This window comes from Triticum aestivum, chromosome 2A (assembly GCF_018294505.1).
Source record: "Triticum aestivum cultivar Chinese Spring chromosome 2A, IWGSC CS RefSeq v2.1, whole genome shotgun sequence".
Lineage (NCBI taxonomy): Eukaryota > Viridiplantae > Streptophyta > Magnoliopsida > Poales > Poaceae > Triticum > Triticum aestivum.
Window position 1 is genome coordinate 64,352,995 of NC_057797.1, and position 12,677 is coordinate 64,365,671.

Here is a 12,677-nt window from a genome sequence, read left to right on the forward strand (position 1 = left end):
CATTTTAAAACATATTAAAAATTATTATAAAATGTTAGTCAAGCATTTTTTTAAATGTGTATAAAACATATTGACTGTCTATTAAAAAATTCTTAATCAGCCACCTGAAAATATGTTAAATGTTTATTGAAAAATATTGACCATGGATTGAAAAAATGTTAATTAATCTTTTGAAAATATTAAATGTGTATAGAGAAAATGTTTACCATGTACTAAAAAACTTAAATATTTTATTTGAAAAATGTTAGTCAAGCATTTCAATTTTTTAATGTGTATAGAAAATATGTTGACCATCTATTAAAAAACATCAAAGTTGTATTTAAAAAAGGTTAATCAAACATTATAATTTTTTAATGTATATTGAAAAAAATTTGACCGTGTATTAAAAAATATAAATATGCTATTTGAAAAATGTTAATCAAGCTTTTAAAAAATCTATGGTGTCTCTAGAAAAAAATGTTGACCATGTATTAAACAAATGTGAATGTTGTATTTAAATTTTTTAAATGTTTATTAGATATATACCCAAAATATTTATAGTAAAAACAGAAAAAACCCATGAAAAAACTAAATAAATCAAATGAAAAACAAGAAAGGGAACAACAAAACTGAAGAAAAAGGTGAAAACTGAGAAAGAAACAAAGAAAATCGAAGAAAATAAAATTAAAGAAAATGAAAGAAAAAACAGAGAAATAAATGAAGAAAACCCGGCGAAAAAGCAAAAAACAAAAAACCTGAAAACCAGTGGAAAACTTTCTCAATTCCTTGAAGTTGATCACGCCATACAAATTTAAGACAAAACGCAACCAGTGACTCAGTGGCTAGCAGGGCTACGCAGCAAGAACGAGATCTTAGGATTGAGCCCGGCGCTTCGTTTTTCTACTCTATTTTTTAATTACTTTTCGTTACGCTACAATGAGCCGGCCGGTCATTATAGACTTTTTAGGAGCTGTATGGGTTGTGTTAAATCGACCGACCACATGTTTTATTATGGGTCAGTCCACTCCTTACTGGGCCGAGACTCATCACCAGGTGCGACCCAGCTTTGCCTTTCTGCCAATGTTTTTTCTGTTTTTATCTGTTTTTGATTTTATTTTTTTACTTCGCTTTATTAGTTGGTTTTCTTTTCTGGGTATTTTTGAGTTGTTAGGTCAGTGTAAATATATTCACAAAAATAATACTACACAACATGTGCAAAAATTACACTATTATATGATTGATCTTTGCATATTAAAAAAGTGCAATTTCAATGCAAAGTTGTGTGCAAGAGTTTTTCATTTTCGTTCTTTGTAAAGGGTAATATCAGTGCTACTAATTCATTCTTTCTTGTAAAACATTATGGTTTATATTTATGTTAGTTTTATTTTATTTTTCTTCTTCTTTAAGGGTAATACCAAAAGACTATAATTCACTCCTTCATAGGAAACTTTTTTCACTATCATAAGTTTATCATTGCATATTAAAAAAACATTTTCGTGTATATTGTGTGCAAATTTGTCATTTTTTAAGAATTTATTTTATTTCAAAGGGTAATACCAATGCCACTAATTCATTCTTTGTTACGATATTTTATTACTTTGATTTAGGTAATTTTTCAATTTTATTTTCTTTCTTATTTAAGGGTAACACCAATGCCACTAGCTACACTATTATATTCTTGTTCTAGCATATTTTAAAAAACAGCATGTTTTGTATATAGTGTGCAAGTTCTATCATTGTTTGCATTAGATTTTTTTTAGTATTCTTGTCTTCTTTAATGGTAATATGAATGGCACTAATTCATTCTTTCTTAGAAAACAATTATTATTTTAATTTTTCTTTTAGTTTTTATTTCATTTTCTTTATTATTTAAGGGTAATATCAATGCTAATAATTCTTTTTCCTTATAAACTTGATTATTTTGACTTATTATTATTATTATTATTTCATTTTCCTTTCTTCTTTAAGGGTAATACCAATGCCATTAATTATTTCCTTTTTTGGAATATTTTTTTCAAAAATTCCTTTATTATATGCTTATTCTTGCATATTATAAAATCTACAATTTTTATGAATGATGTGTGTAAATTTTGTCATTGTTTCTTTTAGAATTTTATTTTAATTTTCTTTGTTCCAAAAGGTAATATCAATACCGTTTAATTCATTATTCCTTAAAAAACCTAATTATTTTGCTTTAGCTTCAGTTTTCATATGTGGGAACTACTTTATGATGAAAACCTTATTTTTTTTATTTTTGTGTGTGTATGTATACACGCGAGTATTATACACTATGTATGCATATTATACTAGCGTGTGAAAATTACACTATTATATGTTTATTCTTTGCATATTACAAAAAGTATGATTTATGCCACTAGTTCATTCTGTATTTGAAAGACTACTTTTGTATGAAAATTCCACAATAATAGACTTATTTTTGGGTCATTTACATTTGTGCCCCTAACTCGAACCCACTACTCAGATTTGCCCCTAATTTTGAAGCATGCTCAAATTTGCCCCTATGCCGTTAAGTGACCTTACAGAAATGCCCTTCCGTTCCGTTTCCCGGTCAAAGGGGTTTGACCATTTACCTGGCGTTTTCTGGACAATTTGCCCCTGCCTCCATGTGTCACTTACATGCAGGACCCACTCAAAATAAAATAAGATCAGAAACACTTTCTCTCACCCCCTCTCTCACACACACTTCCATGTGGGCCCCAACCGATGAAAAAAACTAGATAAGGACTAATCAAACTAGACATAGGGCCACATGTCATTGTATTATTATTATTATTATTATTATTATTATTATTATTTTCTGAAATATATTGTGTTATTTAGGGGTGGGTCCACTGCTCAGCCAGACAAAAAAATCATTAAACTAATTCTAAACTAATGCCCCTAAACTAATCCCTTCGAGGGATGCCGGCGGCGACCAAATCCAGCGGCGGAGGCACACCGAGAGGCCACGAGGAGGCCGGCTCAGGGAACCAGGCGATAGCCTTGGCTCAGCTCGTCCAGGGTTGGTCTCTTAGGACCATATGGTCGCTGGATATAACGGCAGCGACCGTTCCCACGGCGGCTCTGGCGGCGCAAGCGGCGGAGCTGTAGTGCGAGAGGGAGAGGGTAGCCGGGTGTCCTAGGCAAAGGAGATCACTAGGAGGACGATGGCCGCGCCACTGGGGCTCGGGGAACACCAGAGTGATGACTTCGACGATGGCGGCCATGGCAGTGCTCGGAGCTCGCGGGGAAGATGACCAGAGGTCACGGGGCTTGTTGTGGAGGACGTCCACATATTCTGAGGTACCTCAGGATGCTCTGTCGGTGGCAGGGACCGGTCGCGGAGCTTCAACAACGCCGAATCGGTGGCGGCGGTCCGAGGCCGGAGGTGGGGAAGATGCATCATGGCGCTTGGTACTTAACTTCTTTGGTCAAATTCATAGGCTGAGATGATGAGGGCATCTCGTAGGGGCTTCTTGGAGAGGTGGTCGCGCTTGGGGTTGCAGTTGGCCATGTGAGCGACCGGCGACGGCGATGGCGCGCTCTCCGGCGTGCTTGCGGGAGAGGTCTAGAGGGCGGGAGAGAGAATTAAGGGGAGGCGAGCGACGGCATCAAGGGAGGCCAGCGGCAGCGCAAGGCGAGCTAGCAGCAGCGGCGGCGACCAGGCCAGGGCCTGTGGTTCGCCGGAGGTGAGAGATGCCGCGAGGGAGGGAGAGATATAGAGGTGGGAGAGATTTTTTATTTTCTTTTTTGTAGCCCCACATGTAAGTGATACAGAGAGAGAGGTGAGAGAGAGTTTTTTTAGTGAAAGGGCCCAACTCTCAGGAGGGGTAAAATTGTCCAGTAAACGTCAGGTGGACGGTCAAAGGCCTTTGACCAGACGGAAACGGAACGGAAGGACATTTCTGTAAGGCCACTTAACGGCGTAGGGGCAAATTTGAGCATGCTTCGAAATTAGGGGCAAATCTGAGTAGTGGGTTTGAGTTAGGGGCACAAATGTAAATGACCCCTTATTTTTTCGTATTATAAAAAATAATTTATGTATAAATTGTGTGCAATTTGTCATTGTTTGTTTTAGATATTTTTTTAGCCTATCGTTTTGTGATTGCATGTACTTCATTAGAGCTTCTCCAATAGCCGCGCTAAACAAGGGCCGCGTCGTAAATTTGGCCATTTTAGCGCGCGCGCAACCGGTAGAGTGGCTCCAGCGGGCGCGCAATAACCACACGCGCGGCATATGGAGTTGGGCGCGCGGTCTGAATCGCCAACGCGCGCTATGTATTTGGGGCGCCTGCTTCCGCGCGCAGCACACACGAGCGCTCGCGCCGCACTCTCTCCTCCGCGCCACCTTCGCCCCGCACACGCCGGCGCCGGTGAACTGGACCCGATGGACGCACGCGCCGGCACCACGCTCACCCCATCCTACATTCGCGACCCCTCCACCGCCGCAAACCCTAGCGCGGGGAGCATTGGCCTCGCCTCCGCCGGAGCTCCTCCGAGTATCAGCCTCGTGCGCGGCCTCTTCATGCTTCCACGGATAACCTCGGCGGCGGGTGGCGTCGCGCCAGCGCCGCCCCATGCCCCCCCTTGAAGCTTCCAAATGCGACGCGACCGAAGAAGGGCAAGACATCCGCAAAGAAGAACAAGGCGACGGACGGCTCTGGCACCTCGAAGGCGTCGAGGAAGAAGCTTGCAAGGCGTGTGACGGGTGCAGCGGCTACCGAAGCGCCGGCGAGCTCACTCGTTGAGCCGGCAGCCGACGTGCACAACTTGTTCGACGATATGCCCCAAAGGTAGAAAATTTCCCCAACTTTTTTTCTTGTTATTTTTTGAATGCATTCATATAGATAGCTTATTTGCATTGTTCTATATATTTTGTAGTCTGAACGATGATGCATACATGTTAACTATGGGTGTTGGCTCCAACAATTCGCATTGGTCGCAAACCAATGACATGCACTTTGATGACCATGAGTTCGAGGTGGACGAGGATGGTGAGGGCATTGTCGACGCACCGGAGGGAAGAGCGGGCAATTACACCAACACCGAAGACATCTTACTATGCAATACTTGGTTGCAAGTGTCGAGGGATCCATCCGTTGGAGGTAATCAAAGTAGAGATGCTTATTGGAACCGGATGAAGGAACTTTGATGTTCGCAACGTGAGTGGAATTGACCGCTCTGAGCGATCTCTTCGGTCTCGGTGGTCGACAATCAACAAGGATTGTCAAAAGTGGGTAGCCACACAAAAGGCTGTTGACAAGTTGAACCCAAGCATTACTAGGAAAATGCTTATAGATAGAAGTTTACCAGTAAGCGCATGTTTAAGCACCCACGCTACTGGTATATAGCAGTGGCGCCTGGTACAAAACACACGTCTACTACTAAATAACAACAACGTTTGTTAGCTTGGGCCGTGCTGCTATTACGTGGGCCACAGGGCAAAAATGGTAGCCCACTTACGTGTAGCGTTTGTTTTGAACGGGCGCTACAACTGGTGGGCTTAGAAGTAGCGCGAGCCTCTACCCAACGCTACTACTACAGGAAAAGAAAACCGGCCCGTGTGCTGGTCCCCTCGCACCACCCTCACTCTCACATCGATCCCCTCCGCCCGACGACGCCACCGCGGTTAGGGTTCCTCCCCGGCCGCCTCACCCCCGCCGATGGCGCCGTGCGCGGCCACCACGGGCTGTCGCCTCTCGCCTCCTCCGATGCTCCAGCCCCATAAGTCCCCCTCGATCTCCTCCTCCCTGCGCGCGCCACCATTAGGCTCCGATCGATTAACCGCGGCGGCTCGCCATGTTTTGGGATTTCGCGTGGGGGAAAGGGATTTAGGGATTGCACGGTGGCTCCGCGCTTCGATGCAACGGGTACGGTTCGCTCGCGATGTTCTCACGGGCTTGTTTCCTCGCGTGATTGGGGAGAGAGTAGAGAGAGGGGTTAGGTGAGAGAAGTAGAGGCTTTTTGTTGCTCACTGAAACTTGGGTTTCAATTCTTGATTAGCAGTTTAGCACATATATGAACACCACTGGTTGTTGGAACTAATCCAGATGCACAAGTTTGGCCGGCCAAACTTGGTCGAATCCAGGAGACAGAAAAGGAAGCGGGTAGAGGCGGGAGGGGGTGATTGAGGGCAGCAGAAGGGAGCGAGTGAACTGACCTGAGCGATTGCGCTTGGATTTCGGCATGGCGGAGGCTTGGTTTCTTCTTCCTTGGCTGCTGTCCCTGGAGCAGTGGTGGTGGCGGCGGTGCCTAGTGTTCTAGGGTTTAGAGAGGGGTTCTCTCTCTCATCCTGCCTTGGCTTTTGTTTAGTGTTGCGCCGCTCGACGAAGGGGAGGGGCCGCAGAGGCGCAGACCAAGCCTAAGTTGGGCTAGAGCAAGCATATTAGATAGAGGCCAGAGCGGTTGATGCAAAGGGAAACATGCACTTGTAGTCTTGTTTCATTGCCTTTTAGGAGTAGTAGGAGGTTAGCCGGTGACGACATCGATCCACCAACACCCGGCCGTTAATGGAATGATCGACCCAAATCGCTATCCATCTGATGCTGTTAGTGAGCCCATTTTTGGTAAATTTCAGAAAAAGAAAACACAGAGAGACAGAGAGTTGTATCTTATTTAAAAGGAGTGTGTTTGCCTTTTATTGTTTTAATTATTGTGCATCTGATGCCAAAGGTGAAATGGATGTTTACTTATTGTGTTTTGTGAATCTTGTGCCGTGCTGTTTTGAAAGATTATAAGCTGGTTCTACTTTTGGATGTGGGAATAGATAAAGTGTTCCCCTGGATTGATCCACTTAGTTCAGTTGTCCTTGATGAGGATGGAAGTGTTTTTACCCTTGTGTCAGGGCTGGGAGTTGTCCTTGATAAGGATGGAAGAGTTATTGCTCTGCTTTGCCATGCTTGCAGAGATAATGCATAATTGACATTTGTGTAAATAAATGGTAGTTTATCTATTGACGATCTTATTGCTGCCTTATAGCTGCCTCGATTAATGTGTGAATAAATGTTATTTTATCTACTCATAATGCAGAATTAAGCTGTTTTCGAACTACTTTTGCTTGTCTGCTTGCGCAATAATGGCAATATGCCATTTATCTTATTATTAGGCTCTGTTTGGGTTACATGATCTCTATTAGGTTATTGTCTGAACTGAACTACAATTTAGTTGTTATTTTGCTTGCCATGTGAACCTGATGTGTATTCTCTATGATGTGAACCTGATTTGTATATTATTCAAAACCTGATGTGTATTGAAAACTTTATGTTTACTTTTTGGATCGTTAATCCTTTAATCATATTGCTTTAGGGAAATGGCGCCACCACCACCACCATGTCGACGGTGCAAGTCAAGGTGCGCCAACAGCCTTGCAACTGGCACGCTGTTCGACATCCACTTCTAGTCTAGTTTTCTTCATGCGGCGGTAATAAATTATATGAAACTAGTAACCACTATTTTGTTTTTAGTGTGATTGGCATTAATGCATCGTGTATATATCATTTTGCTTTTTGCACACAGATCATCCCATGCAATGTGAGGTCAGAATTCAACAAGCTGACCGAAGACTCTATGACCTTTGAGGCTCCTGGGGGCCCCTACACTATGGAGGTTGAGAAAGGACGAAATATGACGTAGGTGGGAGATGGATGGGTTTGTTTCATCGCCCACATGCATATCACCGGTGGTGAGTTGATCATCTTCTCCTTCAGAGCAGAAAGACCCAAGCTGGCCGTCATTTATGTCAACAAAGCGGAAGATGATGAGGATGATGATGACCCACTTGATGAAGCCATCGTAGCTCAAAGAATGAGGTTGAGCGAGGAGGAGGTGTGCAACCTATGGGACATAATTCCGCCACGTGCTGACTTCGTCGGGATGCCATTCGTGGCCCGCCTGACAAGTATCATGGTTGATCGACATGTCATGGTATGTTGCATTTAATGTAGTAATTTGATGATATGCTTTATTGTTATACTTAGTGTAGAGTCCGATGATATATATGCTTAGTGAATCCGATGATATATATGGTTAGTGAATCCGATGATATATATGCTTCGTGTAGAATCCAAAGAACTGTTAATAGTGTAGAATCCATATATACTTATTAGTAGAATTTATGCTTAGTAGAAATGTAGTACTGTCTTTTAATAGTGTAGAATGTGTGAGGCTAATTATTAATTGATATGTTTTTCTTATTCAGAAATTGCCAAAGAGCCTATCTGAGAGTTGTGGTATCAAGCCTGATGAAGAAGACTCTGCTGGAATACGCCTTACCGCGAGGGGCTCCGTCACCACCCGTGTGTACGGCGTGGACACGGATGGTCACACACACTTCAACTCGGTTGGGTGGAAGAGCTTCCTCGTCGGCAAGAATCTTCATGTTCGACAGGCCATCCTAATTACTATCAGGAACACCCACTGCCAAGGCTTGAGGATGATGATCGTCATCGATATCATCTAGAACTACATATGCATGCGTGTGGCTGCTGAACCATTTATATGCCAGTATGACTACCTAGTAGACTTATCAACTATGATCTATCCATGCATTGTTGACTACTATATATGAGTTTGTGAGATTGTGTGGTTATATTAAATGTGGTATTGTCGTTAATGTTTGTGAGATGGTTCTGTGAACTTAGTTTATTTGCACTAGACTTGTCTTGATTTCCATGAATATTGCATCTGACTTCTTTTTATTATTTTTAATTTCTATTTACCTAGTTGTAGCGTGGGGAGAAAATAGGGCGCTACTACTATGTGATGATAGTAGCAGCATTGGTAGAGAAAGAGGCGCTACTACTAAGTATTTTAGCTGCAGCGCTTGTTTAGAAATGTGTTACTGTTAAATAATAGCTATAGCGCCCTAGCAGTAGTGCGGGTGCCCCCGCTACTGGTATGTAAAAAACCAACGCCACTAGTAAGGTTTTCTCGTAGTGAAGTGGCACCAATGAGGACGATAGAGTAAGTGGCATTTCATCCATGTTCATCATGCTTGTTGTTGGTGTTTGAAGTGCTAACTTGTTTTGTTTTCATGTAGTACAACATTGTATAAAACTTGTTCAAAGGAGAGGATAAGAGGACCAAAAAGGGGAAGATCAAGAAAGGAAGGCCATTTACCTTGCCTCATTGCTATGATGTGTTGAAGGATGATGATTTGGATGATTTGGATTTGAGCAACAAACACAAGCGAACAATTGAGTTGGATGATGATGATGAGGATGAGGATGCATCAAGTGATGACGGCAAGAGAAGCCCCACACCCAACTCGGTTTCATACTCGAAGCCAAAACGACCGGATGGGTGCAAGAAAGACGCAAAAGAAAAAAAGAAAAGGAAAGGAGATGATGAGCTCAAAAATGCTATGTAAGCTATTGTGAAGGCAAGAAAAGAAGCCAACGAGGTGAGGAAAATGGCAAGGAACCAAGATGCCGCGACCGAGGAGAGGAAGGTGGCTTTGGAGGAGAGGAAGGTGAGCAATGAGGAGCGAACTAGATTGTTGGAATGGGAAAAATACTTGTTCTTCTTGGACACATATGTCCTCGATGAGGCGTAAAAGGAGCATGTCAATCTTATCCGTGAAGAAGTCTTGATCCACACAAAAAGCCATGATTTGCGTAATGGGTGGTGGTGGCCTTGGCGCCATGGGAGGCATGGCTGGCTTTGGAGCTATCATGGGTGGCTTAGGTGCCATGGGTGGCTTTGGAGCTACCATGAAGACCATGGGAGGCATGGGTGGCTTTGGAGCACCCCCGGCGCCATGGTCGCCATGGGAGGCATGAGTTTTGCGTCTCTCATGGGAGGCATGGGTGCATCTTCGGCTACCATGGACGGAATGTCTTCCGGTGTGTCTCACACACCTTCCCATAAAGATGCCGTTGAAGATCTTGCCAATATCGTCCGAGCTTCACGTGATGCGGTGCGCGACAATGATGATGATGAGGAAGAATCATTTTCGGAGGAGGAAGAATCGTCTTCGAAAGATGAGGACGAGGCTTGATGTGTCTTTCGTTTATGTCATGGATTTGGTTGGATGAACTTGTGGGCATGAATTTTTATTCATCAACTTGTTTGTGTGAAATTATATGCCATGTTCATTGCATTTTGAATGTTTGAAATTCATTTTGTGTTCAAAATGCAACATATGGTATGCACCGGCGAGTCGCGCGCGCTGCATTTTAGCGCGTCCGGTCGCGCCAAATGAGGCGATGAACGCGCGGCAAAATAGTTTTTTGCGCGTGACGTGTTTGGGCGGTTGTTGGAGATGCTTTTAGTAGAGTTAGCTTCGGAGGTTGTTGTGGCAGTGGCCGCACCTGCGTGTGTATGTTCTCTGCATATATGTACATACTTGACTGATAAATAGACATGAGTTCAGTCTCTCTGGTGTTACTCTACCTTGCATTGCATGGTATCACATACCTTGTTCTTCTTCCTCGCTTCCGCTTCCGCACTCATTCCTAACATCTGAACATAAAAATTGGTCAGATTCCATATTCTCGTTGTATGCAAAATTACTGCACACCGGTCAAAACGAGGGTGAATTGCCCTGGACAAATTATAGCATGGGGATGATGAAAAGCACGCGTATATCTTCTGTTCTACTAAGCCAATTGATTTTGCAGATTTTTGCGTGGCAAACGCCAATATAGATCGCTCAAGTTGGCCCTATCCACTTGCATGCGTGAACCTTCTAAATATGCGGCCAAGTTTGTCGATACCATGTACGTAGCAGACCGCGATAGGCCTTACCCGCTCGACCGGCTAGCTGTATTTGGTTGGAAAGGTTTATGGATGGATAGATGCCGTGTACGTCGTTCGAGAGGCTAACGCTGGACCAAGCGGACCTAGATTTTGGATGCTCTCTCCCTAGTGGGGGACAGGGAGCGAGGGAGCGATTTGCAGGTACACCTGAGCTGAATCTTTGACTATAAATATGCATGCGATGCACTGCTCTCTTGCACAAGCCACACTAGGGAGCTAGCTAACCATGGCCGCCTCTGCCTCTTGCATTTCTCTGGTGGTGCTCGTGGCCCTGGCCACGGCGGCGTCGGCGCAGCTGTCCCCGACGTTCTACGATTCGTCGTGCCCCGGGGCGCTGGCCGCCATCAAGAGCGCCGTGACGGCCGCCGTGAGCAGCGACCCCCGCATGGGCGCGTCGCTGCTCCGGCTGCACTTCCACGACTGCTTTGTCCAGGCAAGTTCCGCATAACTGGAACTTCGCTAACTAATTTGCTTGATCGAGGAACAGCTGGGATTGACCAATTATTTGCTGTGCGTGTTTTGCTGGCTGCAGGGCTGCGACGCCTCTGTTCTGCTGTCCGGCAACGAGCAGAACGCGGGTCCAAACGCGGGGTCGCTGAGGGGCTTCGGTGTCATCGACGGCATCAAGGCCCAGGTCGAGGCCGTGTGCAAGCAAACCGTCTCCTGCGCTGACATCCTCGCCGTCGCCGCCCGCGACTCGGTCGTCGCCGTAAGATCATCATCTTACAAGCACTTACATGCATGATCACTTGGATGGTCGCCGTAGGATCATCCTCTTGCACCATCGTTAAGACGTTAACTGTTGGTTTTGAATCATTCGCGTGCGTGCAGCTCGGAGGTTCGTCATGGACAGTTCCTCTGGGGAGAAGGGACTCCACAGGTGCAAACGCGGGGCTGGCAAACAGCGACATCCCAGGCCCGGGCTCCAGCCGGGCGCAGCTCGAGGCCGCGTTCCTCAAGAAGGGCCTGGACACGGTCGACATGGTGGCCCTCTCCGGCGCACACACCATCGGGCGGGCGCAGTGCAGCTCCTTCCGCTCTCGGATCTACGGCGGCGACACCAACATCAACGCCGCCTACGCGGCGTCGCTCCGGGCCAACTGCCCCCAGTCCGGCGGCAACGGCAACCTGGCGCCGCTGGACGCGACGACGCCCAACACCTTCGACAACGCATACTACACGGACCTCCTGTCCCAGAAGGGGCTCATGCACTCGGACCAGGTGCTGTTCAACGGCGACACTACCGACAACACGGTCCGGAACTTCGCGTCCAACCCGGCGGCGTTCAGCAGCGCCTTCACGACGGCCATGATCAAGATGGGCAACATCGCGCCGCTCACCGGGGCGCAGGGCCAGATCAGGCTCAGCTGCTCCAAGGTGAACTCCTGATTGACGTACACGTCGATCGGCAGCTCGCCAGCACGACACACGTCAATGAATAAGTCCCCAGAAGCAGTAGCCAAGACCAATTATAGCACTTAGCAACCAGGTCATGGCCTACTCGGTGCATGCTGTGGTGCTTGAAGACCTCAAGTTTGAAATGCGCGCCAGGTTTTCGAAGCCTGAGGTTCAGGCATGCAGGAGAGGTGCAAACAGCGCCGCCCATGCACTAGCTAAACTAGCGACTAGGCCTGCAACCTAATGGTGCCCATGCTTTAATGTAATGTGGGAGTATGACTATGGTGGTGTTTGGTTCTCTAGTCCTAGGATTTTTTCTAGTCTCAACTAAAAAGTTTTCCTAGTCCCTTGCTAGAGGTTATTAAATGATCATGTTGCCCCTAGTCTACTACCCTATAAAAGGAAGAGAGAGCGGAGAACCAAACAATCAGACCCATCCATCAACAAGATCTAATGGTCCTAAATCCTTCCGAGTTTAACGCAAAAAACCACGCATTAAGGCACATCGATCGCTAACTCTGCCGCGCCGTTCGAAAAAAAAC

General features: G+C 45.4%; 2 protein-coding genes across 3 annotated transcripts; both read left to right on the forward strand.

Annotated features, from left to right (window-relative positions):
• Positions 1-5,569: 5,569 nt before the first annotated feature.
• LOC123184732 (uncharacterized) lies at positions 5,570-9,325 on the forward strand. Of its 2 annotated transcripts, XR_006493066.1 has the most exons (4): positions 5,570-7,399; positions 7,495-7,902; positions 8,177-8,481; positions 9,017-9,325. XR_006493066.1 is itself a non-coding variant. In XM_044596807.1 (3 exons), the coding sequence occupies exons 2-3, from the start codon at positions 7,645-7,647 to the stop codon at positions 8,435-8,437; spliced, it is 519 nt and encodes a 172-aa protein (XP_044452742.1). In that variant the 5' UTR covers positions 5,570-7,399; positions 7,495-7,644; the 3' UTR covers positions 8,438-8,540. The 2 variants fall into 2 exon arrangements, 1 of the variants encoding a protein (XP_044452742.1); XM_044596807.1 differs by lacking the exon at positions 9,017-9,325 and having other exon boundaries at positions 8,177-8,540.
• A 1,589-nt stretch (positions 9,326-10,914) lies between these two features.
• Positions 10,915-12,417, forward strand: LOC123184731 (peroxidase-like). Its single transcript, XM_044596806.1, has 3 exons — positions 10,915-11,170; positions 11,270-11,446; positions 11,569-12,417. Exons 1-3 carry the CDS (start codon positions 10,964-10,966, stop codon positions 12,124-12,126), a joined length of 942 nt encoding a protein of 313 aa, XP_044452741.1. The 5' UTR covers positions 10,915-10,963; the 3' UTR covers positions 12,127-12,417.
• The last annotated feature ends 260 nt before the right edge of the window (positions 12,418-12,677 follow it).

What these genes read in the sequence shown, in the direction of transcription:
- LOC123184732 (XM_044596807.1), top strand. Translation starts at nt 7,645, where the DNA reads ATGCATATCACCGGTGGTGAGTTGATCATCTTCTCCTTCAGAGCAGAA. An exon ending in TGGTTGATCGACATGTCATG is followed by an intron (nt 7,903 to 8,176) that starts GTATGTTGCATT and finishes TTTCTTATTCAG; the next exon opens with AAATTGCCAAAGAGCCTATC.
- LOC123184731 (XM_044596806.1), top strand. Translation starts at nt 10,964, where the DNA reads ATGGCCGCCTCTGCCTCTTGCATTTCTCTGGTGGTGCTCGTGGCCCTG. An exon ending in TCCACGACTGCTTTGTCCAG is followed by an intron (nt 11,171 to 11,269) that starts GCAAGTTCCGCA and finishes TGCTGGCTGCAG; the next exon opens with GGCTGCGACGCCTCTGTTCT. An exon ending in CCCGCGACTCGGTCGTCGCC is followed by an intron (nt 11,447 to 11,568) that starts GTAAGATCATCA and finishes GCGTGCGTGCAG; the next exon opens with CTCGGAGGTTCGTCATGGAC.